Source organism: Mesoplodon densirostris, chromosome 4, assembly GCF_025265405.1.
Source record: "Mesoplodon densirostris isolate mMesDen1 chromosome 4, mMesDen1 primary haplotype, whole genome shotgun sequence".
Lineage (NCBI taxonomy): Eukaryota > Metazoa > Chordata > Mammalia > Artiodactyla > Ziphiidae > Mesoplodon > Mesoplodon densirostris.
Genome location: NC_082664.1, coordinates 67,742,831 through 67,769,572, shown reverse-complemented (window position 1 = coordinate 67,769,572; position 26,742 = coordinate 67,742,831). Strand labels below are relative to the sequence as shown.

Genomic DNA, 26,742 nt, shown 5'->3' with positions numbered 1-26,742 from the left:
AGCAATTCCTGTTTTTTTCTCTCTCCAGGCTGAGGTTCAACTATGCTACCTGGAAGCACAAAGAGATGCTGTTGAGCAGATGTCCCTCAAGCTGTACAGCGAGCAGTATACCAGCAGCAGCAAGAGGAAAGAAGAGTTTGCTGATATGTCAAAAGTTCATTCAGTAGGAGGCAATGGGTAGGGAACTATTCTTTTTGTTGTTTTATTCTCACTAATCTCTACTTTTTCAGTGATGTTCCACTGGTAGGTGTTAGGCAGGCATTTCATCCCTAGATAAAAAGAGAAGCGCAATAGACGAGGCATTTATGTTCTTTTCCATTCATTTCAGAATTGAAGACTGTGGATTTTATCAGTGTGTCATCTCAACCAGAACTTCCTAACTTTGTTATTATTGTTTTCAAAACAGCCTTGTGACTTTATGAGTATTTCTGTCACTACACTGTGCCTGTAAGTTTTTTCAGTGTATTTCCCCCTCTTTAAACTTCACCGTTTATTTTATTTTATTTTATTTTTTTAATTTTTATTTATTTATTTATTTATTTATGGCTGTGTTGACTCTTCGTTTCTGTGCGAGGGCTTTCTCTAGTTGCGGCAAGCGGGGGCCACTCCTCATCGCAGTGCGCAGGCCTCTGACTATCGCGGCCTTTCCCGTTGTGGAGCACAGGCTCCAGACGCGCAGGCTCAGCAATTGTGGCTCACGGGGCTAGCTGCTCCGCGGCATGCGGGATCCTTCCAGACCAGGGCTCGAACCCGTGTCCCCTGCATTGGCAGGCAGACTCTCAACCACTGCGCCACCAGGGAAGCCCCACCGTTTATTTTAAAGTCTATAGAAGCAACTTTTAAATACCAGAACCTCACTGGAAACTTGGTAGAACATAATTTTTCTGAAAAATATAGATATTTAATAATTGTTTAGGGACTATGAGCTAACCAGTTTGTCACATAAAGTCAACTGGAATAATGGACTAGCGCTTATTGTCTATGGTATGTGAAAAGACCCAGCAATTTCAATGACCCACCAACAATTTCATTCAGCCTGAGACTAATGGACTAATGGCTGTCTTTATATTGTACTAACTACCCATGCTATTGAATAGTTAAGTCATGCATTCAAATATTTCCAAATTACTTTAAAGTTATGCGAACATTGTGTGTGTGTATATATAAATATGTATGTATATATAATACATGTATAGAATTTTTTAAAAACGTATATTTAAAAAATTTTTTTCTGGCTCAATTTAAATATTTAGTAGGTGATTATTAAAGAGTAAAAGAGTATAATGAAATTTAATTATTTCATAGTTTTAATGACTTGATAATAATTATACTCATAAAAATGGAAACAGTAACCTATTTCGCTTTTATACTTGAGCCAGACAACACGGCAGAGAAACTGTTCCCCCAAGTTCTATTAGATGTTAATAGCACAGTATAAATCTATGGGGTGTAACTCTAACCAAAATATTCCTTGAAAAGGCAGGAGGAAAGAAGTAAGTGCTTATGGTTCTGACGTGACTTAAAATCCAAATTCAAATTTGGGGGATAAATTAAGAACACAGGTTACAAATTCTGTCTTGTGATATAACCCAAGGTCTAAGAATGCAAGAAAAGAATCAGAGTCATAATTCTTTTTTAGGAAATGGGAGAGGACTTTTGAAATTTTAAAATTTACCTATCTATATAATTTGTTGCTCTATTAAGATATTTTTTATACATAGACATGTTATACATATATTTGATTCGTCTTATACGATTCAGAAGACATTTATTCACAAGAGGACAAGCATAGCAGCAAATAAGAAAGAAAAGGTTAAATCTTGGAGCATGAACAATAAGCTGTTTTGAGGCCTTAACGTGCTTTAATTTTTCTAAATGCCTAAATAGTCTCTGGTGTACCCACAACCACAAACTTTAGGTCACATTTTCATGTTTTCTAAAAGCGCTGGGGGTTGAGCAGGCACCATGTGCTTCTGACCTCGGATTCCAAGGGCCCAACCTGAGTACTTACTCTGGGCTCCACAAATCATAAATCTGCCCTGGAAATTGCTTAGTTAACAACAAGCATTGTTCTGTAAAGTGGGAGTACGTGAACTTGCCTGATATCCTTTGTTTATGCTCCTTAGGGTGCTGAAGGCTGTGCATTGTGCAGAAATTTAACAGTATGCTAAAGAAAAGGCAGCTATTTAATACTAAGGACAAAAAGCATATCCTCCTTTCTATTTTCTGTATATATACAGAAAACCGTTGTTTGAGAAATGTATGTGGGTGAGGTTATCTGGGGTGTCCTGCCCCTAAGACTCTTTGCTCCCACAGTTGAATCCTTAATTCTGAAGCCTTAAGAACACAGCCTTGTAAAATTATCTGCTCCAATGATACATAAACTTCATTAACCGTTCACTTTGTTACATAGAATGAGCATTGTTTCTGATAAGCAATTGTGGGAATAGTGTGGGCTTTCTAGGGTCTTCATTCCATATGCAGATAGATATCCAATCTACTAAAGAGAACATTAAGTTAGTGATACAATTTGTATATTTTCATTTCCTCCCCGTGCCTACATGCATGTGAAGAAGAGTATGTAGTTGAAAAATGTATAAGATTACTCCAGGGAAGACTCAGCTGCTAGACTGAATGGAGATCTTAAATTTCTAAGAATTTTGCATAACCAAAGTATTGTTTAGAAATGAGTTTATAACCTTTCTGGCTTGATGAAAAGGTGTGTGTCAAGGTGATTTAACACAGCTTATATACAGCTGTGAAATGTGTGTTTAGCAGTCTTGAATATGTGCGGTGGGAAGATTTCCCCAAAAGTATGTGAACCTGTGTGAGCTGTAGTAACAGAGTGTGCCCCTCTGTGGGAGACTCTGGGCACTGGCTCCTGCATCACAAAGTGGGAAACCATGGCTTCCTGTAGGGACATAACAAATGCGTGAATCACTGGTGATTCTCAGTGGGAGCAGGTTGTTACTTTTGATTCTGGCTGATTTAAATGAAAGCTTATAGATTGTTTTGTTTCTTTCATCCAGTCAATATCCACTGAAGACCTACTAAGTGCATGGCATGATGTTCTGAGGAGAGTTTGTCAAGAACACTTATAATTTGTGTACTTTGTAAAGTATAACCATCTCTTTTTGTAACACCTCTTTCTATCAAGGAGTTATCTGATTTCAATTTTGTAAATGAATTTCAAAATCTTGTTTAATTCATTAAGTAGCATCCGTGTCAAGACTTAGTGTAGATTAAAAACCATGTCTTTTGTTCAGCTTATAAATGATAGCACTGGGAGGCAGAAAGGCGGGGTGACTGGCTTGTCCAGCACCTCAACTCAGAGTCCTGGGTCACGATGCAGTGGACAACCCATGAAGTCACACTTTGCCCTCCCTCTGAGAATTTCATTCAGACCCTTGATAAACATTTTCCCCCCTAAAACACATGTTATGCATATTCCATACTGTATAAAATTTAAATTATGATATCTTCCTACTATGGAAAAATGGAAGAGTCTTAAGGCAATTTCATTAAAGCCACAAGGAAGTTTGGGCAAAAACATTGCAAAGCAGGCGGTAAGTGAAAACAAAATTGACTTCATTCATTAATTTGATGAATATTATTAAATACCTCCTATATGAAGTGCAGAGATGAAATGGTCCCTGCCCTTGAGGGACTCACAGTTTGGTAGGAGGAGCCAGATCTGTAAACAACATGTAGTAAAGGATCACAAGTGCTGAGTTAGAAATCTGCTTGGAGTCAGGATCAGGGCTCAAGGAAGGCGAAGCTCAGTGCTGACTGCGGTAGGGGGAGCTGGAGCAGATCAGGAAAGACAGCAGAAAGAGAGGACTCTGGAGATGATTTTCGAAAGACGCCTAGGTCAGAGGAAGAGTTTTCCAATTTAATCTGAACAAACATTTATTGAGCACTTACAAAGATAGACCATAGTCCCTACCTTCATGAAACAGTCTAGCAAGAGAGTGCAGCATTAAGCCAGTATTTGCCTGTGCAATGAGGAAGAAGGGGAAGCAGAGGGTGCCAGGGAAGCTCAGAGCAAACAATGTGGACTCCATGAGGCAGGGTTGTGCCTGTCATGTTCACCACACTCAGCCCTGCACCCTGGAATGTGCTAGGTGCTCGGTGAACGCATTGATGCATAAATGAATAACTAAAACGGATCTGGGGGTCTGAGAGAGGGAGCAAAGGTCTGGAATCATTAGACTACCTGCTGTTCCATATGACTGGAGAGGAGGGTAGAAAGTTGGAGGGGGGTGGTGAAAAATAAGGCTTAGGAAGAAAGTGAAGTCCAGATCCTAAAGTTAATCACTGAGTTTATGGTTCTTAACCAGGATAGTCCATCAGGATTACCTATGCAGCTTTTAAGCCAAAAAATGCCTGCCTGTCTCACCTCCCTAAAAATTCTGACTCAGTAGGCAGGAGTGGCCCAAGATGTATTTGATGCCCTCTTCCAGTTGAGAACCATTGCCCTAGTGGTTTTCAAAGTGTGGTCTCTGGACCAACAGCATTAGTGTCTCCTGGGAATTTGTTAGACATGCAAATTCTGGGTCCCACTCCACATGTACAAAATTGGAAAGTCTGGGGGTGGAGACCAGTAATGGAAAAAGTGGAGACTGGATTGGAGGCTAAAGCCAGAAAGAGTCGATAAACCTTGGATGAGGGGAATGAGGGAGAAAAAAGAACCACTCTGATGCTCCAGTTGCTGGCTCAAGGGGGAGAAGGAAACTAGGAGGATTTGGATTCAAATGATTTTCGTGTCATTCAACAGTTAATAACTCTTGAGCAACTAGGAAGTGCAGACTCTACTAGGCACTGGGGATGTAGAGACAGTGGGACCCAAAGGGTGGCAGGGGCATGTCAGTCAGGAACGCCTGCTAGGAGAAGTGTCATGGGGGATGGCCCGGGTCAGAAGTGACAGCCAGAGTGTCTCCCACAAAGGAGACAGTGTGTACACACAGCTGGAACCAGCCAAGGATCCCAGCAAGACCAGACTGGCAATTTTCAAACAGTATTCTGTCAGCAGTTGGGAGAATACGTTGCCATGGGCAATACTAGACAGCGATCCGTTAAGAGGCTATTCCAGTTATCCACGTGAGAAATAGTTAGGGCCTGAGCTAATAAGACAGCAGGAATGGAAACTGAAAGAAGGAAGTTGAAGACAGGCCCTGGTCACTGAGTGGATGGGGGGCATTTAAGACAGCTCCTCCCCTGCAGGGGAGGAGCCGGGGGGCGGGGAGAAGCTGAGTGTTTGGGACATAGTCCTTTTTATGATCTGCGTAACATCTAAGTAGAAATGCCCAGGAAGCAGGTCTGGAGCTCAGGAATGTCTTGGGCTCCTCAACCATCAACACGGACAGTATGGTAACTATGAGGTGGTAGAGGCTGAAAGAGCTAGGAGCTTACCTTGTGGTAGTCTATCCCATAAAATCTACCCCAGGTAGACATAACAGTATCTCTAAGAATGCTCGTTTTAAAAGATATGGCTAATAGGAACGTTTTTCTTTCAGTTAGACTCTTTCAGGCTCTATTATAGAAGTCTTCTAAAATAAAAACTACACCGTTGAAAATTCCATGTGATATCTTGATTAGCAGGAATTGAGGACTACAGTTGACTATTATTTTCTGTCTTAAAGCTGCAGGCAACATGTCCTGATCCTAGATATTAGAATGCATTAGGTCTGCTCTGATTGCTTCCAAATGCACAATAAAATTTATTTTTAGGGATAGTCATACATTCACTCTAGTCTAATTTCTTAAAGGAGGAGAGAGAGCATACATGATTAAAAATTAAAGATTGGAATTCAAGTTGGCACTCTGCTACTTTTTAGCTGTGTGACCTTGATTGGGACACTTAACCTCCTCAATATGCAATATCTCAGTCTGTAAAATAGTAATATTTTATTATTCCGATTATTATTGTTATTTTATTATTCCTATTATTAAGTAGGCTGATTATTATCCCAGTCTACTTCCCATGCTTTTTGCAGCATAGAACTACAATAATCAATAAGAAAATGTCTAAAATACCTGGAATGTAATAGCTATGTGAAAAATTAGTTAATGAAATATGCATCAGAGCAACTACTATGTTGCAGGGAGTTGTATGAGGTGCTAGGAATGGAAAAAATACATATGACTTAATCTCTACTGTCTAGTGAGGGAGAAAGACAGAGACACTCAGATACAACCTTATGAAATGATGGTCAAAATTCCAGATAGACAGTATTATGGGGAGACTTAGGAAGCTTGCCTAATCCAGCCTGGCTAGAAGGAGTCAGGGAGGTTTATGGGAGGAGGGAACATCTGAGCTGTCTTAAAAGATGCATAGATACTAGCCATTAGGAAAAGGTTGGGTAGAATGAGGGTGAGGATTTCAGGTGTGTATGTAGGTGTGTGTGTGTGTGTGTGTGTGTGTGTGTTTGTGTGCATGCATGTGTGAGTGTGCATGCACGCACATATTAAGGGTTACCATAAATAATAATTTGAAGCAGAAGGGCATGGAGATGTTTCCTGACTCTGCTTACTGGGAACAGGAGGGAATCCCAAGGGAGCTCTTAGAGACTTCTGTTCTTGTGGTAAAGTTCTAGAAAATACCTCAGTCTCAGTCATATGCCAGGCTTCCTCTGGTTGTAGGGGAATTTGGGCAATGTCTACAGATGGATATGTAGTTAAGGTTTATGCTCTGTGTGTAAGAATACAAGAGTATTCACCCTGTAAGGTTTTAGCATAAATTTTACTTCCAAATGCAAACAATATATATAGGTTATTTCCAAGCACAACAGGCTGAACTCAGTGAACTTTAATTAGACAAAAGGCTAAACGTTCAGCAGGAAAGATGAGTCCATTTTCCTTTAGGAAGAGAAGTATCCCTGGATCAGTGTGAAAACATACACAGATATATATATATATATATATACATACACCATATATAAAAAACACTCCCAAAGAGGAATGATATTGACAGATGAAAACAAATATATCACTATTTAAAACATTGCTTGATTAAAGATCAAATTTGACTCTAAATTAATTATGCAATAAGATACACTGAATGACTGTAACTACCTGAGAAGCGATATAATCACCCCTGGATTTCACTGCAGCAGGGTGAACTTTCTAGTTTTCTGTTGAGCAAAAGGCCAAAAATATCTCTGTGCAGTGGGATGAACATTCATGCTCACTCATATTCTCTCTCTCTCACACACGCACACACAAAGACACACACACACACACAATGACAATTTGGAATTTCTGCTCAATGGGTGTTTTTGGAACATTGCTACATAAATGTTTTCTTTTTGGTACACACCAGCCATAAAATGAAGTACTATCTCTTACGTGTGCCAATGTTGAGAACACTTTTGCAGATATATCACTAGACAGCCCAAAGAGACCTTATGTCCACCCTGCATTTCTATTTTCTTCCCCTGATTCTTCCCCTGTCTTAAACTAATGAACAGCTGCTCAGTGTTCAGTTCCGGTTCTTTTTGCACCTTCTCTTGTGCTGTGGTGTTATTGAACAGTAAGATCTCAACACAGCCTGTAGTCAAAGGAGCCAAAAGGGCCTGACTACCTTCTGAAAAACTGATATTCTAGGTACTATGTGATTATTAAAATAGGTCTTTCTGGGCTGAAAAAAAAAAATCTCACCAGTATAAATGTATTCATTTGGGATCATGATATTATATCCTTCTAATGTGCAAATATATTAAACTAATTTTAGACCTAGACAGTCTTCCACTTCAGTAATCTAATGCCATCCATGCCAGGAGCCAACAAAGGGTAAACCAGAGAGGTAGTGGCATAATTTCTGGGGAAGTAGTATTTCAAAGTTAACAAAGTTAACGGTAAAGTCAACAATTATATATATATATCCTTTCCATCTTAATAATGTTCAAACAATTTCTGTACTGCTTTGGAGAGTTTATGGGGTCTGTTGAAGAAGGAGAGAGGTATGAGGGAACCTAAGACAAATCTAATCTACCTCATTTTAATGTGCAGAGCTTAATTATTTTCTTCAAAATTTATTCCTTTATGCATTCCCCCACGTCTTTCACAAAGGATTTAAGTCAACTTACAAAAATATTTACAATAAAATAGAATAAATATTTGACTGAAGTAAGTTAAGCAAAAGTAAAATATGTGTAAGAAAACAAACAAATGCATATTCTATGCATGTCCTCAAGAAGGGCAATGATTTGGCTCTAAGCTTTCCACATCCAAAGAAAAGGGTGAAATCTCTTCCATCAGAAAATTCATAGTGTCCTAAGATTAAAAATAATATATAAAGCTGGGGAAACACAGCTGCTTATGCCATTGAGTCCTGAGAGGAATTTCTCCTGTAGTTCTTCAAGGAGAAGATAGGCATCTGTGAGACTACATCCCTATAAGAGAAAACAAATTCCCAAGGCAGTTTTTTGATGTAGGCTGCAGAAGTGATGGCAAAGCACAATTCACTAAGAGCCGTTCTACAAGTAACCAGAACCCTTTAGTCTGAGCATAGCACTCTGTGGCCAGGGTCAGCCTTGATGGAGGAGATAGACAAAGTCACTTTGGGAGAGGTCTCCATATTAAGTCTGCCACCAGGTTTTTGTTAGGGATTGGGTGGCTGAGAGTTATTTCTAGGTTATTTACCTCCTACCCTAACCCTGAGGGTAAATATTCTCTGTTGCTTGTTAAATCTTTGAAAAACAGGGAGGCCTAGGGTGGAGTAGACCTTTTACCAAAGGCTGAGCTGCCCAATGCTCACCAGTGTGCCAGTAGCAAGTCTGGATCCAGCCCCCTCTAACACGCAGACAATGACATAGGAAGGTTTATATCTTTTTTTTTTTTTTTTTTTTTTTAAACAACATCATCTCTTGCTTTGTCTTTGGACGTATGGGTTCTCCCATTTGTGTTAGAATCACTACTGATTCTAAATTCTTCAGAATGTTTTCAAGCTTTTTGGCTAGAACTTAGTCCAGTGTATTATCTGAAAATTTAGAGAAAGATTTGACTTCCTGACAGCCTAACAGAATCCTCTAAATATGTCTAGAAATTTACATTAGTATTTCTAATTTTATGGCTAATCCTGGAGGTTAGAATTTTTTTGCTTTATGGCTTTTATTTTAATAGCAAGTGTTTATGGACAGACTGTCCATGAGACCATGAGAAAGTGGGGCCAGTCATTAACAAATCTGTAGGGTTGATCTTATTTTTCTTAGACATTTTCATATGTACATGGGTATATATGAGAATTGAGAAAATTACTGCTGGAAAGAACTCCATATTCCTTTTTATTTATTAATGGCAAAGGCAGGCTGCTTTTCTCATGAGGAAGTGGCTCATGAATTTTCATTCAAAATAGTAAATTAGTGTCCACACTTTAATATGTTTAGAGTGGAAAGGGATTCTACATGCAACTGTGCATATCAGATTTCATGTCTGGAAAGCTAAATTTTATTCTTTAATGATATTATGATTGGGCTAGGTGCCACTCTTGTATCTCCCTTCTGTGCTTATGTGACACATGGAATAGAGGATGATGGGAAATTCTAATCTATTATTAGTATTTTACTTCAGTAATATTCTTAAACTATTTTTTTACAAGATTTTGTTACCATTACCTTTAGTGTCATTTTTGAAAACCAGAGGCAAACTTCCTTGAGCAAATAAAGTGAACAGTGAACACATAATGAATATTTGGGGAAAGAATCAATATGCTAAAGAAGCTAGGAAAATTGGATCATTTAACAGAAGTTCCAACATAGACAAGCTGGTATCTCAGGAACCTGTCTTGTGTTTTTGGATGTGTTGGTGTGAAATGAACCATTAAGTTTACAAAAGATGGATTCTTAAATGCTCCAAAATATGTATTACTCAGCCTTAGGTAGGAAAACTTCCAGGGCTTTTTAGTATTATTTTTTCTTCAACTAATAGTTGCTCTATTTTGATGATTTCTTCATTTGGTGTCTGGTTTAATCAAAATTCCTTAGTGGACCAAGCTGGAACCTCATATATTCACACACACCTCCCATTGATTTCACTTGGGTGAAACTTTATCTTTTAAGCAAAGTTTAAGTTGAAATGTTGAGTTAATGATGCTCACTTTAAATACCAAAGGCTGAATGCATTTATGTATTCAAACACTTAGCTGGTCAAACATAACTCCCACCAGGGTTTAGAGGAAGGATCATTTCTTAGACTGTGCCAGCCTCACAAATAATACATTGCTATCCAATCTGCAGAAAAAATGATACTGAACAGGCTTGTTAGTATTTTATTTCTATGGTGAAAGGCCCTGGAATCTTTTTTTAACCTTAAAAAGAGAGAAAATGGTGGACAAGATGTTGGGAAATACTTTTAGCAATTACCATAGTAGTTAGCCCAAATTTAGAAATAAACTCTAAAGAAAAATTTGCACATTTATTTTTCCATAGCCTTTTCTCTGTCTCTATTAGAATTTCTGACCATGAAATAAACACATAATTCTGTATTTGTCTAACAAAATCTGACTTTGATTTAGAAGACTTTCTCCTCATACCATGATGAAACTTTTAAAGCTCCGAAACTGGTTATATCATACCTACAATAGAATGTCCAACTCTTTAGTTGTGAACCCTTCAGGTATATGGCAATTTAAAGGAAAAATATCCGGAAGAATAGCAGTTTGGTCATGTGTTTGATTTATAACATCTTCTTAGAGTATTATACAAGTCTGCCTCGTAACATTTTCATAGAGAGTATAACATATTCATAGAGTACTGAAAAGGTGTGCTTTGAGACCTTTTAACATCTAGGAGATTATATATTTGAGTGAATGAGTTGACATGAACCCAAGCACATTTACAAAGAAAAGTTTATAAGGAATATCCCTCCAAAAGAGTAATTCCTGTACTTGTAGCCTTTATAAGATTCTGAACTACTTGCCACAATTTGTCACCTCTCTCTCCCTTTTAAAAAGAGGGCGTTTGTCACCAGGACTTCAAAAAAAATACCTGGTTCTGAATTCAGTTGATTGAATCAGCATATTCTTCAAAGGGATGTAGAACTGTTAACTAGTTCTATGCTACCCCTGATAAATTTACTCATCTATGATCTTTTTTGTTTTCCTGTATAGTAGCTGGCATTTTCCCTGGAAAACATCTTTTATAAAATTACTAGTATACAGCACACCTTTGCAGGTAATAAACATAAGAAAGTAAGCTACTTCCTTTACCCAAGGATTTTCCTAATATAATGAGCACGTTAAATTATAGTCATTTCAGAAGGTTTCAAAAAAACCAACAAAGAAATTCTAGTAATTTATTTCTGATTTGCTACAAAGTTATGTATTTGATTTCACTAATTTTGGAAAACTGTCAGGTTTTTTTCTAAGCTGTGAATTAACACATGGCAAAGAATCTGAAATCAGGCACAAATGCTTAAAAAATGTTTTTGTCTTCAGTATTAGGACCTTATGAGAATTTGTTGTTTAGAAAACACTAGCGCCAATTCTACACTTAATGAAACAAACTATAGAACCAAAGCATTTGCCATATTTAACAAACTCAAGCCTAAATATTCTCAGCTAGGATGAAAATAGACTAGACTGGAGGAAGTGTATCTGTGTTAGGTTCATTCACCACTCGCTGGTCCCCAGTGTAGACCATCCGAGAATGAGCCTGAGGTACATTTAACTAGAAGAAATGGCTTTTGTTCTAAGTTCTTTGATAGGGAGAATAATAGGAGAGAACAGCTCAATGGATATAAAGACATGTTAAAGAGCTAGTAAAAAAATTCCATGATTGTGAACATTTTATCATCCCATATGCAGTTTTCATCTATTTAAAAACTACTCATAAATCTCCTTTAATTTTTAATATAGAAGCAGGATGTGAGAGGAATGGGAAGGCAACTCACATTAATTGAGAATATACTGCATATAATCATTTCAAGTAAGCAAATGTACCATTGTACACTGAAGGCAAAATCTCACCTTCAGAATGAATGAAGTCTGTCTATATTGCACTGGTTGGTATTGGCATTTGGGGATGAGATATTATCTCTATTACATACTGCTCTTCTGAAGTCATTCTGGTCCTACTAAAAGTTTTTGGTTTCATTATCTACATTCATTCATCATCATTTCCCAGGTACTATCCTGGGCATTAGGGATACAAAGATCAATTCATACCTTGCCCTTGAATTGTTTAGTCATAATCAAAGTTTCTTTTTAAATCATACACGTATAGAAAAGAAAACAGGCTTCCTTATTATCTCTTACTGATTGATAATTTATGAGACTTCCTAAATACAAACTTCCCTGGTACAGCAAGGGAAAAAAACCTGGTTTTAAGATCAGAGTTGAGGCTCTTACACAAAATGCTTGTAGCCTCTCCTAACAAATTAACCTTCTCTTTAGGGAACAACTTCTTGGGATAAATGCTGTTTTTCAGATTTCCTATCCCTCTCCCTTCTTTTGTGCAGGATGACATCTGAGCATATAGCGGGCTTACATGACCTTGTGATCCTGGGGTACGGTGAGGCCCCCAGGCTTAATGTGGCCCCTGGGTGCAGGCTGGGTGCGTTCAGTGAAATGGGTCTTGCCCCTGACATTATGAGGTTGCTCCCCACAGAGGGCTATGGCTGTGCTGTTATCTCTTGGCTTGGTCAGGAGGTATTTCCTGCTGACTAAGCCTCATCTCAGCCTTCACTGGCCCAGCCAACTCCCTGAGGTCTGGCTTCAGAGGCCACCCTGGCTCTCCTTGCAGTGGGGGTGGGGTGGTCATTGTGTCTCTGTTGCCATGGCAACACCTCTGTCAAGCTCACCAGCTGAACTCCAAGAAACCTCATGGAAGGATGAGAGAAGAGTCTCCTCATGGGGGATGAGAGAACAGGGTAGCAAAGGGAGTCCTGACCACAGCTCTCTGACTACAACATCCCCACTTCAGGTTATTGTGAGGACATTGTTTAAGGCAATCTCCCAGACTTCCTAGCAGGAAACAGAGCTGACATCCTGGTGCTTTTGGCTTTCCCTTCAGGTCTTAGGCCAAGAGAGGGGCGGACACACATTTGAGCACCTGCTCCTCTTACCTTTATTTTGTTCTTAGTCTCCAAATCCGCTGAGATGGAAGGGGTGAGTTTTTTCCTTCCTTTACCCTTTGCTTTTATTATTCCCCTGGATATTATCTCCTGTATGCAAGTATTAGGATCATACTCTCCTAATTTGGGGGATGGCATTCCACCTTTCCCCTGTCTTTACGGTCAAAATGTGGGAGGGTGCGAGGAGAGAAAAACAATGAACATAATTCAGGAGGTATTTCTAAATGACTGTGCCCGTCGTGTGAGCAAATGCTTGTTAGTCATTCCTTATTAGTCACTCATAGAGTGAATAAAGAAAGCCTGATGGTTTATGTGTCCCTGTTGCAGTGGTTTTGGCTTGTTTGTTAGTATTTTGAAATGGGATACTATTTCAGATTTCACACGTATGCTGTAAGTCCTTGCTACTCCAAGTGAGACCCAGGACCAGCAGCGTTGCTAGTTGCCAGCACTCATTAGAAACACAGAATCTCAGCCCCACCCTAGAAGTACTGAGTCAGTATCTGCATTTCAACAAGCTCCTCAGCTATGCCGTGTGCACATTAGAGTTTGAAAAGTACTGCTCTAGACCACCTTAGCCTTACTAAAGGTTTTGGCTACATCACCTATACCCATCATTGGCATTCAGTAAGCATTTATTATATTATATTATATTAATTATTTATTGTTAATTAATTATTTATTTATATTTATTTATATTATTTATTATTATTATTATTATTATTTATTTATTTATTTATTTTTATTATATTATATTTATTATATTATATTATATATATTATATTATTATATTATATTATATTATTATTATATTATATTTATTATATTATTTATAATTATTTTATATTTATTTATAATTTATTTATTTATTTATTTATATGTATTTATTTATAATTATTTATAATTATAATTATATATTATTTATAATTATTATTATAATATATTATATTTATTATATTAATTAATTCTATGTGTTAGCCAGTGATAATCCTTGTCCTGGGCACTTATGGTTCTAATCAAGAAGCTTTATAATTATGGTAAAGTAATTAAAATAAACTAGACAATTCTAGATCTCGTCTCCTTCATCACCAGACACACCTTAATTTTTTTTGACAAATCTATTAATATTAAATTGTAAGTTATGAAAAGTGGATATTCATTTTCTTGGAAAGCAGTCATTTCATGTATAGAGACAGGAACAAGGTGGTAATAAAATGCTCACTTGATAAATTCAGATTCATACCTGAGGCTGCTGCTTCATTAGTGCTGATAGGGTTTTGCTCAGTTAGAGTTTGACAAGACTCTAGGATTTCTTTTAGGGGGATGATTTTGGGGGGAAGGACACAGTCATAGTTTTTCATTCTGTGCTTTCATTTTCTGATCACAGTGTTTTAGAAGAATCTGAGCTTTACTTATTCACCAAGCTTTCAAGAGAGAATCACATTAATCCTTTTAAGCTCCTTATTCTAATGATTTATTTTGTTGAAAACCACAGTGATCCTCCTTTGAATTTTAATGATTGCTGGCTATTCAGAGATTCATTGTTTTGACTTCCTGTCCTTACCTTTGTTTCCTACATGTCTGTGGGGAACACCTGTCTCATACTGTATCTGCCCCTGGTTCTCACTGGCTTACCAGAGTCACTCAAGCCTATCCCTGAGTGTTAAGCTGAAATGCTGGCTACTCATCCATGACAATATATGTAGGATATATGTTTGCAGAGATAGGCAGGTAGACAGCAGAGGGACAGATAAATGATTGAGTCATTTCCCAGTGAAAATAATATTTTGGATATGATAGTACATTGTGATCATTTTAGAGAAATTAGTTGAATTAGTATTCTTAATCATGAATGTATTGGGATGCAATATCTGTGGAAAATCTAGTCATAGAGAAAGGGGTTTGAATGTTGAGAGTGCTGTTTTTACCCCAAGTTCTTGACTGTGTAACCTTCACAAGGCACTGACCCTCCATTTCTCATTCTGTTAAATATGGCAATGCTCTTTTTCAAGGACATAGTAGTAATCATTTTGTTCAAATGCTGCAAATCCTCAGAAAGGGTGAACAAATGGAAATAGCCATGGTATGTCTCAGGTATGAGCATCAGAATTACATGTTACGTTTTCAAAATCTAAGAAATGGCTATGTCACAAGCTTGAGTTCCTGTTTTGCCCTCTGTTTAACCACACAGAGAATTTTTCCTTCTCTTTTTACAGGTATCACCTAGGAACATCATAGGTTTTCAAGAATATATTATTGTAATATGAGATTTTAACAACTACACTGTATTTATGCATAATACATTTTGTGCCTTATCTTCAGGCTTCTGGACTTTGATTCAGAATATCAGGAGCTCTGGGATTGGCTGATTGACATGGAGTCCCTCGTGATGGACAGTCACGACCTGATGATGTCAGAGGAGCAGCAGCAGCATCTTTACAAGGTTAGAGCTACCCTTCTTGTCTTTACCTTGCTGTGGAAGATCTGATTAGCCTGACAAGTCTTTCTCTCAGGATATCTTTTGCGTTCATTGTATGTATCATGGTGTCTATTAGAATTCCCTTCCCTGTCCCCAAACTCATTTCCATCCCTTGTGTGCTGACAGGCTGCATGGACATCATAATTGCAAGAAAGTTCCCTTTATCACATTCTATTTGGTGTAATTCTATAGAAGGACAAAGATTTATCTTCAAGATGAATAGCAATAAATGAAACTGCATTAATAAGTAGACTAAAACAAAATGAAGGATAAATGGATTGGTAACATTTAACAAAATGTGTTTTGATTGGAGCACTCAGGTGGATTCTATCCACCCCTCAGACCTTTCCAGAGATAAAAGAAATTTGCCTTCTGTTTGGCTTGCTGCTTCCGGGGTACAGGCCTTGTCCAATTTAATGTTTATTGGTGTTACGTAGTGCAGACGTTGTCAAATTAAGTCAATATATTTGCATGTGATTTAAGAAAACTGGCTTTGTACTCACATATTGATTGTAGGCAGTCCATCTAATAACTATCTATATTGTTTTCCATGTCTGTTAATTCACCCCTAGCTTAATGTGTTTTACCAATTCTATTTAAATAGTCTTAGAAGTTCTTACAAAACAACCATGTGATTTTGACAGAAAAAAATGGTTGTAAGATTCAGTGTCTGAAAAAGCAGTTGGGGAGGGTAGAGGGACTTTCCACTGAAATATCAGACTGCAGTAAATCTTCCTCATTTAGGCAATTTTTATTGGAGTAATTCTGACAGTTGTCATCCTTGAATTGCTTTGAGCATATGGCATATTTCAAAGAGCAGATTGTGAATCATAAAAAATAAAATTAATAACTAACCACAGAATCAGCAATAGTATAATGACAAGAAACAACTACCCTCTAGCTTTTTAAAATTTCTTATAGAATAAGAAGTACATTCAAGGTCAAATAAAAGTTGTCTTCTTTCTTCTCCAATTTTTATCCTTTTAAGTTACCTTTCTTTAATATATTATTTTAAATTTTACCTCCTCTAAAGAGAGATTTATTTTCAAGGGTCTGGTAGACTTTAATTAGTGTCTCTCGGGGATCATCTTAGTTAAGAGAAGATATAAGCTCCCTAGGGACTCAGCAAATGGTGATATTTTACTCCCTAAAGAATTCTGTCCAACATTAATCAAGTTTGTTGACTACTAGCTGTTTCCTATATGGATAGCTGTCCACATTACCCACAAAGCTACCATCTTCTGGCCTCACATATTGTTAGAATAACAATTTCAACCTAATGTAACCAAAGCCAGGTGATTTCGCATTTCATGCCGGGATCAAGAATTATGTGTGAAAAGTGCCTATAAATCTATATTAATTTAATGGTACAAAAATATTTGTTTCATTCCTAAGACCTAAGCATTAAAAGTCCAGCCAAAAAAGAAAAAAAAATACTAAAGTTATCTAATCATAAGCCATTATCTCAGATTTTATTTCATCCATGATGCCAAATAACATTTCTTTTCTTCTTGATGCATTTTGTATTTTGCACATAAACCACTATTTTTTTTAGAAACAGTGCTATTCTTTGTCAAAATCACATTCATATAATTTACATCACAATTAATAGGAAAACATTGAACAAAAAGTGCAGTCTTCCTTTACTTGTGGTTTCCTTGTAAGTGCTCTGCCTGAGAATTCCCATTCTGGCATATTGCAGGCCATTATTCCACCCAGTCAGTACTTCTGGATTATAGTATTTTTCCAAACATTTTTATACTGGGACTCTTCATTTGTGACTCATGTCCTCTGTTTCTTCTTTCAGATGCTCAGCATATCTAAGCTCACTAGACTAGCACTGATTTTGCATTAGGCTTGTAAACAAATTGAAGATTATGTTAGAAACCAAGGACAGTGCTATAGGTTTGTAGAGTGTCTCTCTTTATATAAGCTCCCAAATTATTCCAGAGGTTTAGAAACCTCCAAAGCAATCCTGAGGATATTGATGAAGGAGTCATTTAGAACTTGGGGTGGCTCCTGAATTAGAAAACCTGAGGGAAGAAAATTAATTTCAGGTCTTTGCCAAGAATCCCCAGGGATTCTTAGGTTAGGTCAACATTTTCAGAGTCCCATTTCTCTGTTCTAATCTGCTTTTCTAGGAATCAACAAAACTAACGCCTTGGGAGAGGGAGGTTTGGAGCCGGTTGATCACAGAGACCCCTAAAGGACTAAAGCTTTTCAGTTGGTCCCTGGCCTTTCTAGGCTTTCGATACCATTTGAGTCTACCTTAATCATCTTTAATCTTAAAATTTGTTGGCCCTAAAAATTACCAATGCTTCATCAGCATTTTTCACCAAGGGCACCATTGACATTTGGGACAAAGCAATTTTTTATTAGTTTGTGCAACCTTTCCTTCCACTACAGGACATTTGTTATTCATGTTCCTCTAGTCATTGTGACAACTCAGTTGGACACCCAACTCATTTCACAGCATTTTCAATCTATATCAACTTATCTACATCATCTTCATTTCTTAAAATGCTTGTATAACAGCAAGAAAAATGCTTTGCCCTTGTATTCTTTGTTATTAAGCAAAGCACCTTACATGGTTGATATTGAACTAATAGCTGTTGAGTTAAAACAATTAAGGATGGGGTTGAAGCTCATGATCCCTGCTATTAATGTAAACAATGAGGGTGAAAAACTTTTAAGAGAGACCTTCAACTGAGTGATGGTAAAATTCCAGGAACTGTAGATCAGGACAGAATCATTATTCCTGTTATCACAGAATCTGAAACTTTTGTTCTCCTTTCCCTGGGGTGGGGCTCTCTCTGTTTCGTCATTCAGCTGATTTCCTGGCATGGATAGGCATGCCCCGACCCCAGTTCTGCATTACTCAGTCCTAGGTTGATGCCTGAAAATCACCTTTGGAAATGTTAGGTTAGAGAAAAGATAGTAAGAGGGTCGTCAGTGAGTGTGAAGATTTTTTAGCATTTTCAACGTTAGACACCACCTTTCCTGACCTTACCTGTTTATTTTATATTCTTGTCTCTGCTAGAAAATCATGTGACCTTAACTCCTAGATATGGAACTTCTGATAAAGACCCCAGACTATTCATTCAGCAGACCTCCTGAGTGGAGCACCTGTTATGATATCTTGGTTACCCCAAACCAGCAAAATATTCAAGGAACTTTTAAAGGAAGAGAATTAGGTTTAACAGGCAAAGAATACATAGATACAACCTCACATAATTTAGAACCTTAATATTACAGTGGGCTGTAAAGTGGATTATCTGTTTAAAACATTTCTTGTTATTTTCAGATTGTTAGGAATTTAAGATTCGTTTTCTGATTAGTTTTAAACTGCAGGGCCATTAGAACAACATGATTCTTATTAAAAAGTAACCACTCCCTTAAATATGTTTTCTTCTTTGTTTGGAGACAGTGAGACATACTGCCAGTGTCTTTCCTTCCCCCTTCTAGGTCTGGATCAGCCTCAGAATGGGGACCTTCTGAAGCTATTTTCTAATAAACATTGGCAGTATCATCAGCTTAGAAAACACAAATGTAGTCTTTTCTCGTTTTTTTCTTCCTCAATCTGAGAATCAGCTCCAAGGAGAATTTACTCCCACTCTCTCATTTTCTTTCTCTTCATTCCTGCTACCTTCCTAAGTAGGACAATTTAATTTGTCAGAAGTAACACCATGATTTTTGAAAGTTCAGCTCCTATTTGGACTAGCGTTACGAAGCCAGAATTCATAATCACAGGGAGCTGTCTGCATGTGCATTAACTATTAATGGAGAAATATTTAAAACCCACTTGCAAAGGAAAAGCTTCATATTTTCATATCTGCAGATCAAAGGTGGCATTTTTCTTGGGTTCAGGGAAGCTCAAGACACCTCCTCCTCCATCCTATATATTTTATAGACTAAGTGACCTGGAAGCATCTCCATGATGGGAGAGCTGGAGGCCAGGCGGCGGCTGTTGCTGCCGCCTTGCCCTCTGCAGCAGGCGCAGCTGGTTCTGGAGTGCCGTGAGGCTGTGCCCTGTCATGGGCTTCTTTCCTTGCCACAGGGAACTGCTGTTCTCTGCCACCTGCAGAGCACAGGTGACAGAGCCCCTAGCCATCCTGGATTGGTGTGGGGTTTCAAGGGTTAAGTTCAAGGGCCAAATTCAGAAGTTGTAGGCTGGTGATTATTGTTATAATTAAACGAGCTGTTTTCAGGTCGTGTGAGGCTCACTAAAACACCACATTTATAGATTTGTTCCTCGAGTGAATGGCTTAGCTCCTCCTCATCAATAAAATATTAGATTATATTACTTCTCAGAGGTTAAAAATAACCCTTCCAGCTTAAAAAAAAAATAACAGTATTAACACTCACTTCAACCAAGACCTGTATCCTTGCAGGGAATTTACACTGAAGATGCTATACTTAATTTAGAGGGTTGGTTACTCATGTTTTCTGCTTTTATGGGTAAAATGCAAGTGTCCTCTATCTTTCTCCATTGGCATATCTGTAAAAATATATCCTGTGTGAAAAAGGAAAAGAACCATTCATTCTATATGATACAATGCTCACTCAACATATTAATTGCATTTTTATTTTGTTATTGGTTTGAGGTTGTAAGAACTTATAAGAATTCACAGGGGAATAATAAAAATATTTTTAATATGTAAGTACAGATCAGAACTGGGCAAATATATGTAAGCTGGATTCTATTTCTGTGAGAAGAGTTAATATGTAGGCACATAGACTATAAGGTCCTATACAATTACTAAAAGTTTATTCTGGGTTTCCTGGTAGTGAAAGCAAAGAGGGAAATGTGGTCAAATGCTAAATTTACATTTTCCACGAGAAAAAACATTATACTTCCTTTGGAGAAATTGTTTATTTTGATACTTAGAAATGAAGATATTTTCTTTTAGGATTTTTTTATATAAGGGGTTAGAATGGTATAGTAGAGAAATGCCTAACCACAATATTTCTTACAAGTAGATTTCTGAACTTAATACTTCTGACAAATGAGTTAGTTATTTTTTCTCTGATTCTATTGCCAGGTAATGTTTAGAGATTTTGAGCATAGCTCTCGCCCATAGGTAGCTCTTTTCAATGATAGTGTGACCAGATGGAATTAATGAAAGGACATTGTTATTATATATTGGAAAAGAAGAGGTTATTAGTAAAATGAGAAAGAAACATAAACATTGAAGAGATGGAAAAGCAGTTGAAATTAGTTAATTCAAAGTTAACCAAAGAAAACAAGAATAAAGGAGTAAATTAAAATCATGGGTAGATGAATGAATAAATAAGAAAATGCTAAAAAATCAAATACAAACAAATTTTTAAACCAAAACATTGAAAGAAGAATTGTTTCAGGAAGAAAAGCCATATACAAGAAAGGGCTAAATTTTAAAGGAGAAAATGTTACTTTAGAGAATTTGGGTATGTATTATAAGACAAGCATTATGACTTTTAAAAGAAACATGTATGGAATGGGATAAGAAATTCTGGGGAATAAGAAATACAGTGTAAAAGAAGAAAAATGGGACATAGTTGACTTGTTATTTTATAACTATTGATGCCAAAATGATGCCAAACGATGCCATAGCTATGAACCAATCATAGAAAACAGATTAATCATGCTATTCCTATGTTTTATAAATTCAACCCTCTACAATAGTTCTCTTTCATTTTGTTCTGGACTACATTGATCTAAATAATTTCAGATGTGACTTGATACCTTTGTGACTGAACTTGAGCTCTTAAAAATGTAATGGTAGGCTGGTCCATAGTCCAGGTCATAGTAGCTAGGATTAAAATAGAAGAAAATCCATGAACTTTTAAAAAAAATTTACAAGAATAGAAGTACATGTCAAAAAATTAAATTCTGTTAATTAGGCCTTATATTGGAATTTCAGTACCAAAATTTTCTTCCTTGATTGTTCAAAATGAAGCAACTTACTAGTTATTGAAGCAGTCAAGGTAAAAATGTACCAGATATATCAGGCACAAGAACCTAATGATAATTTTTTACCTCTTTCCCAGTAGATTATTTGTAGAGCTTAATTGTATGTCAGATTAAAACTCCATTAAGATAAGAAGAATATGCTTAAAATCATTATAATATTTCAAAAAACATTATCTAATCTTTTTAAAAGTGATCAGAATGGAAAAACCTAGGCCACCTCCACTGCTATCTAGAAGTGAATTTGTTGTTCCATTTTTATTAAAGTTCAAAAAGTACTTAGATTAGCTGTCATATTAATTTGAGCTTTGATTAATCAATGTTTTCTTTGAATACTTGAATATATGTGTATGTTTTTTTTCTTTCCTTTTCTTTTCTTTTTTGAGAAAGGGCAAAACTTATCCTGAAAATGTTTAGAAGAAAAAGTAGATGGATGTGGTTTCTGAACAATATATGAAACACTATTTATGCTAGAGCTTATAATACCTATTTTCATTGCTTTTTTAAAAGGAAAAAAAAAAGAAGGATGTTAAGAGAATAGTATGCCAAGAAATAGCTGGCTCTGTGTGCAGAGGGGCAAGGAAGGGAAGCCCCGCCAGCAGTTTTTGTCTCTGGCGGGTGAGCCACTGGCCGGAAGGTGCGTTGGCTCTCTGGGCAGCCTCTGCTGTATTGTGCTGCTCCCTCTCTCCCTGGCCTGGCCTGCTCTGGCCTAGAGTGGATCAAACAAGCCGTGGGGAAAGTTCCCCTCATTTGCATCACTTCTAGACAGCCCTGTCTTACTCTTTGCTGACAGGAAATCACTGTCTTTGTCACCTTTTCTCAGGGCCCTCCTTTTGGCAGAGATGGGCCATGTGACCACGCTTAATCACAACAACAGGGCTGGCTCAGGACTCAATGACATGTTTTCCTCAGCACTTCAGTAAATGGGGTAGAGGAGTCAGTAGGAAATGACTACATTAATTTTAGAGAGAAAAGATAATTAACACTTGAAGGACTAATGCTACAACCTATGGAATTATTATTCAAATTGAAGTTAATTCATCAAAAACTTGTGAAAACTGTCTTCCCTAATGCAACTGTTTTAAAAAAAATAAACCTTGAATAGTAAGATTTGGGCATGTTGGAGGGAGAGTGGGAAGAAGGCGGGGGAGAGAGGGGCTTTGGGTGGAGAGTGGAGAGAGAAGAGGGGATAAAGGGAAAGGGAAATCATAGCAGGCATTAGCTATGTTTGAAAAAGCAACTTAAATGGGCTAAAACTTCAACATTTGGGACTGAAGGCTGGAGCATGTAAAACGCTTACTTAGATGATATGAATAGGACACTGGCAAACAAAAGCAGCAGTGTGCTCCTAGAAAACTGTGCTTAAAGGAGTTTCCTTGGCAACAGAAATGCAGTTCCAAAAGTAGACAGAACTTTCCTCAGAAAACATACTATTAATAACAACCTTCCGGAACAACTTGGAGCAATTTGACAACTTGGCAATAATAATGCCAAGTGTTCTGCAAATTAATCTAACACATAACTGTTATGTTTCCCTTGCCCATAATTTTGCTGGACTCTACCTAGAACTCATTGCTTTTCAGTGGCACAAGTGTGAAAATTATTTCTAAATGTTGTCATGGAAAAAAGAAAACCAAAAGAAGCGCTAGTGGCCAACAGTGGCCAGTGATTGTGTTCAGCCTTTTGGAACCTACCAGAGAACTTGGTTTAATGAGATGAGTTTATTCCAATTAAAGCTATTACATTTAATATCTCATTCCAACAGAGATACTTTCACAAACAAAACTTGGTAAAGGGTTAACAGCCTGAGATTTGCTGTGATGTGAAGCACATCTTGAGGCCATTGGTTATATAAATGTAACACTTCACTAGATACGTGCTGGGTGTTATTTTTAAAAGCATCATCATTTCTTGTCAGCCCAGAGAATGAACTAATCTTGGATCTGCTTGGCCAATGGGAATCATTTGAATTCTCCTGAAGGCTATACATTTGCCAGCCAAGAAAGAAAGAATGTTCCCCTATTCTAACCTTTCTTGAGTCCTTGGATCTAAAGGTTAAAAGTAATCAATATCTCATTGTGCTACTTGGTTTCATGGTAATAAGTAATAACCATCATGTTAAAATCCAAATGATTACAGATAGCACTTAAATGAGTTGACCTGTTTGGGAGATTTTATTAATTGCAATCAGGATAATCATTAGAGTTTGCTAATAAAAATTTGGATTAAATTGTGAAAATTTCAGCCTTTAGCTTTTGAAAAATGACTTTTACTTAATTAGATGTGAATGTGCAGTGTTTCCTTCCCATGTTAAGCTGAGATATTTGGCTTTAACTCTACATATTTGTAAATTTCTTTCTGGTTTTTATAAAATAAATTAGAGGAACATTTAAGTTCCTTACAAGAAAGGGCATTTGGTTCACTGCCACCTTTGGCTCCTGAACTGCTCAACACTATATAGATATGTTTCAGATCAGTGACTTAATGGAAATGTCCCTCACCTACTTTTTAGCATTTCCTTTTTTTTTTTTTTTTTAATGTTGAGCCTTCTTTTAATTTATTTATTTTTATTTTTTGGCTGTGTTGGGTCTTAGTTTCTGTGCAAGGGCTTTCTCTAGTTGTGGCAAGTGGGGGCCACTCTTCATTGTGGTGCGTGGGCCTCTCACTGTCGTGGCCTCTCTTGTTGCGGAGCACAGGCTCCAGACGCGCAGGCTCAGTAGTTGTGGCTCACGGGCCCAGCCGCTCCGCGGCATGTGGGATCTTCCCAGACCAGGGCTCGAACTCATGCCCCTTGCATTAGCAGGCAGATTCTCAACCACTGCGCCACCAGGGAAGCCCAGCATTTCCTATTTTTAAATTACTTATTTGTAGTGGTTATATTCATATGTAAGCTAATCTGGTTTGAAGCTAGAAAAAAAGTTATGTGTGATTCAACTTTACAGACAACCATGATAAGAACTGGGGGTTATTTATTTTGTCAAAAATAAGTACCAGAGTTTAAAGATGAAAACCAAGTATTGTCATTGACAAAGGGGTCTTAATATAAAAGGATAAATGTTAGGTTTAATATTTCATGTAATTACATCAGGAAGGCATTTGTTATCATAACTGTAACTACAAGGAAGTGTATAAGATATATATGCTATTGAATCCAAATATTTCACCTTTATTATCATTCTAGTTTTTACAGTTTGTTAGGATTTCATGCATATATTCCTAAAGCAGGGAGGTGGGGCTAGAAGGGTGCATAAATAATGTTTTAGTTATTTCAAAGGGAGTCCGGGTACCTGTTCAGAATAGGCTGGTGAGCCCTGGCTGGGGGTGGGGCAGGGGGCAGGCAAAGCTCAACCATAGCACTTTTACAGGTAAACTCACTAACCTCCTTCCTTTCTGTCCTTGTTTTACTACTATGTCTAACTTTAAATCCTATCCTTAAGATTCATTTCTTTGTGGTAAAAAAAGAGTGTACTCTACCGGATGCAGATAATCTATAGGCAGGGGGAGAATAATATTGAATTAAATGCCAATTTTAACATCTAGTTTAAATGGAAAGACACTGAGAAGAGAAGATGGAGTGGGGAGTGGGGAGAGGGAAGAAATCCAGAAAAGGGACCAAGGACGCAGATGTTACCTACTTCACCATTTGATAAGAAGGGAAGTATTTGTGTGTGTGTGTGTGTGTTATGAGATAGGAGTAGGATAGAGGGACAAAAAAACTAATATTGGACAAATCTTAGTATTTGACTATGCCAGTGCCCTATGTACATTATTGTATTTAATGATCATGGATTATTTTCCCCACTTCATGTACTCTGAGCCTGAAATACAGTTAAGTGGCTAGCCTGAAAGACACAGAACTAGTTTCTCAGTCAGATTAGGCTAGGGTTTGCTGAGATAACAAACAACCGCCAAATCTCAAAGGTTTAAACCTGCAAAGATTTATTTCTCATGTACTTATACTACATGTCCATCACAAGTTGGCTGTGAGCTATCCTTCACATTGCTATTACTCCAGGAATCATGCTCATGGACCAGCCACCCTCTTAAAGATTCCCTCAATGTGGCAAAGAGAAGAGAGACTTCTGGAGGGTCTCACTCTAGTCACTAAATCTTCTACTTGGAAGAAACACATGTCACTTCCTCTGAATAATTGGCCCAAATGAATCGCATGGCTCCACCTTACTCCAAACTGAATGGGGAAATGCATTCCTACTATATGCTGGAAGGCAGAAAACTAGAAATATTTGTTGAGCTGCACCAATAACTACCACAAGAAATAAGTAAATAAGTCAGGGTTTGATCCTTGCCTGCTCAGTGTTGCCCCATATCCTCTTCTCTACAACAGGTAAAATTCTTGCAAGAACATTATTTCCGCCCTCTTCATGAACTTTTTGTGCTAAGATAGAAAGAAGAAAGTCCTAAATATTTAGATGGTACATCTGCAGAGAAAACATGATGGGTTTGGGCTGGTTCTTTAGCCACTCATCAACCTTTCTTAAGCACCTCAGCACCCTGGGGAAGTGTTGCCATAACAGGAGCCTCCTGTTATATTCTGTCAGATTCAGGAAAGCCAAGGCTGAAAATATTTATGTCATTTTGGGAGATGCACTAAAGGCAGCATTGCCTGAGGAAGATTCAACCTCATGGATTCTGTTATTGCCAGAGGGAGTCATTGAAGAAGTGTCCCCATGGAGAGATGCTCTAGAGGAATATCATTTACAGAAAAATCACCTTCCAGTCCTGTCAAGGAAGCAAATGCATTTCTCAGAAACAAGGGCATTCCAAGCATATTTTTAATAAAGTGGGCATTTGTGAAGCTCATACATTCTTAAAATAGACACTTCTGTGACACTCTGTCCCTAAGGAGGCGCACTGGGAAGCTAAGAGGGAAGAGTGGTCTTGCTGCTGAACCTTGATTCATTTACCTAAGACACAACACACACACACACATACACACACACACACATTTTCTTTTTCTAAAGCTAGGAAAGAGTCAACCAGACTAAAATCCTTATTGCTTTTGGGGTTGATTTCAATTTTTCTTTCAAACTTTCTCAGACCACAACTTTCTCCAATAGGATATCTATATACCCCTGAAACTCGTCTGAATTTACTACTTCGGCTGCTTCTTAAGTGGTTGATTCCATATGCTCATAGACATTTGCATAAAGCTTTGTGATTTGTGATATTCCCCTTGTCACCTCATTTTAGCCATTGAAAACTAGGAAGTCTGTGGAAGAGGTAC

General features: G+C 37.5%; 1 protein-coding gene across 2 annotated transcripts in view; it reads left to right on the top strand.

Annotated features, from left to right (window-relative positions):
• Positions 1-26,742, top strand: part of AKAP6 (A-kinase anchoring protein 6) — a 499,176-nt gene that overhangs the window by 356,377 nt on the left and 116,057 nt on the right. For both annotated transcript variants that reach the window (XM_060096326.1, XM_060096325.1), the window contains exons 9-10: positions 29-177; positions 15,391-15,511. In XM_060096326.1, coding sequence (XP_059952309.1) covers positions 29-177; positions 15,391-15,511 — 270 coding nt within the window. The remainder of the gene's footprint in view (positions 1-28; positions 178-15,390; positions 15,512-26,742) is intronic.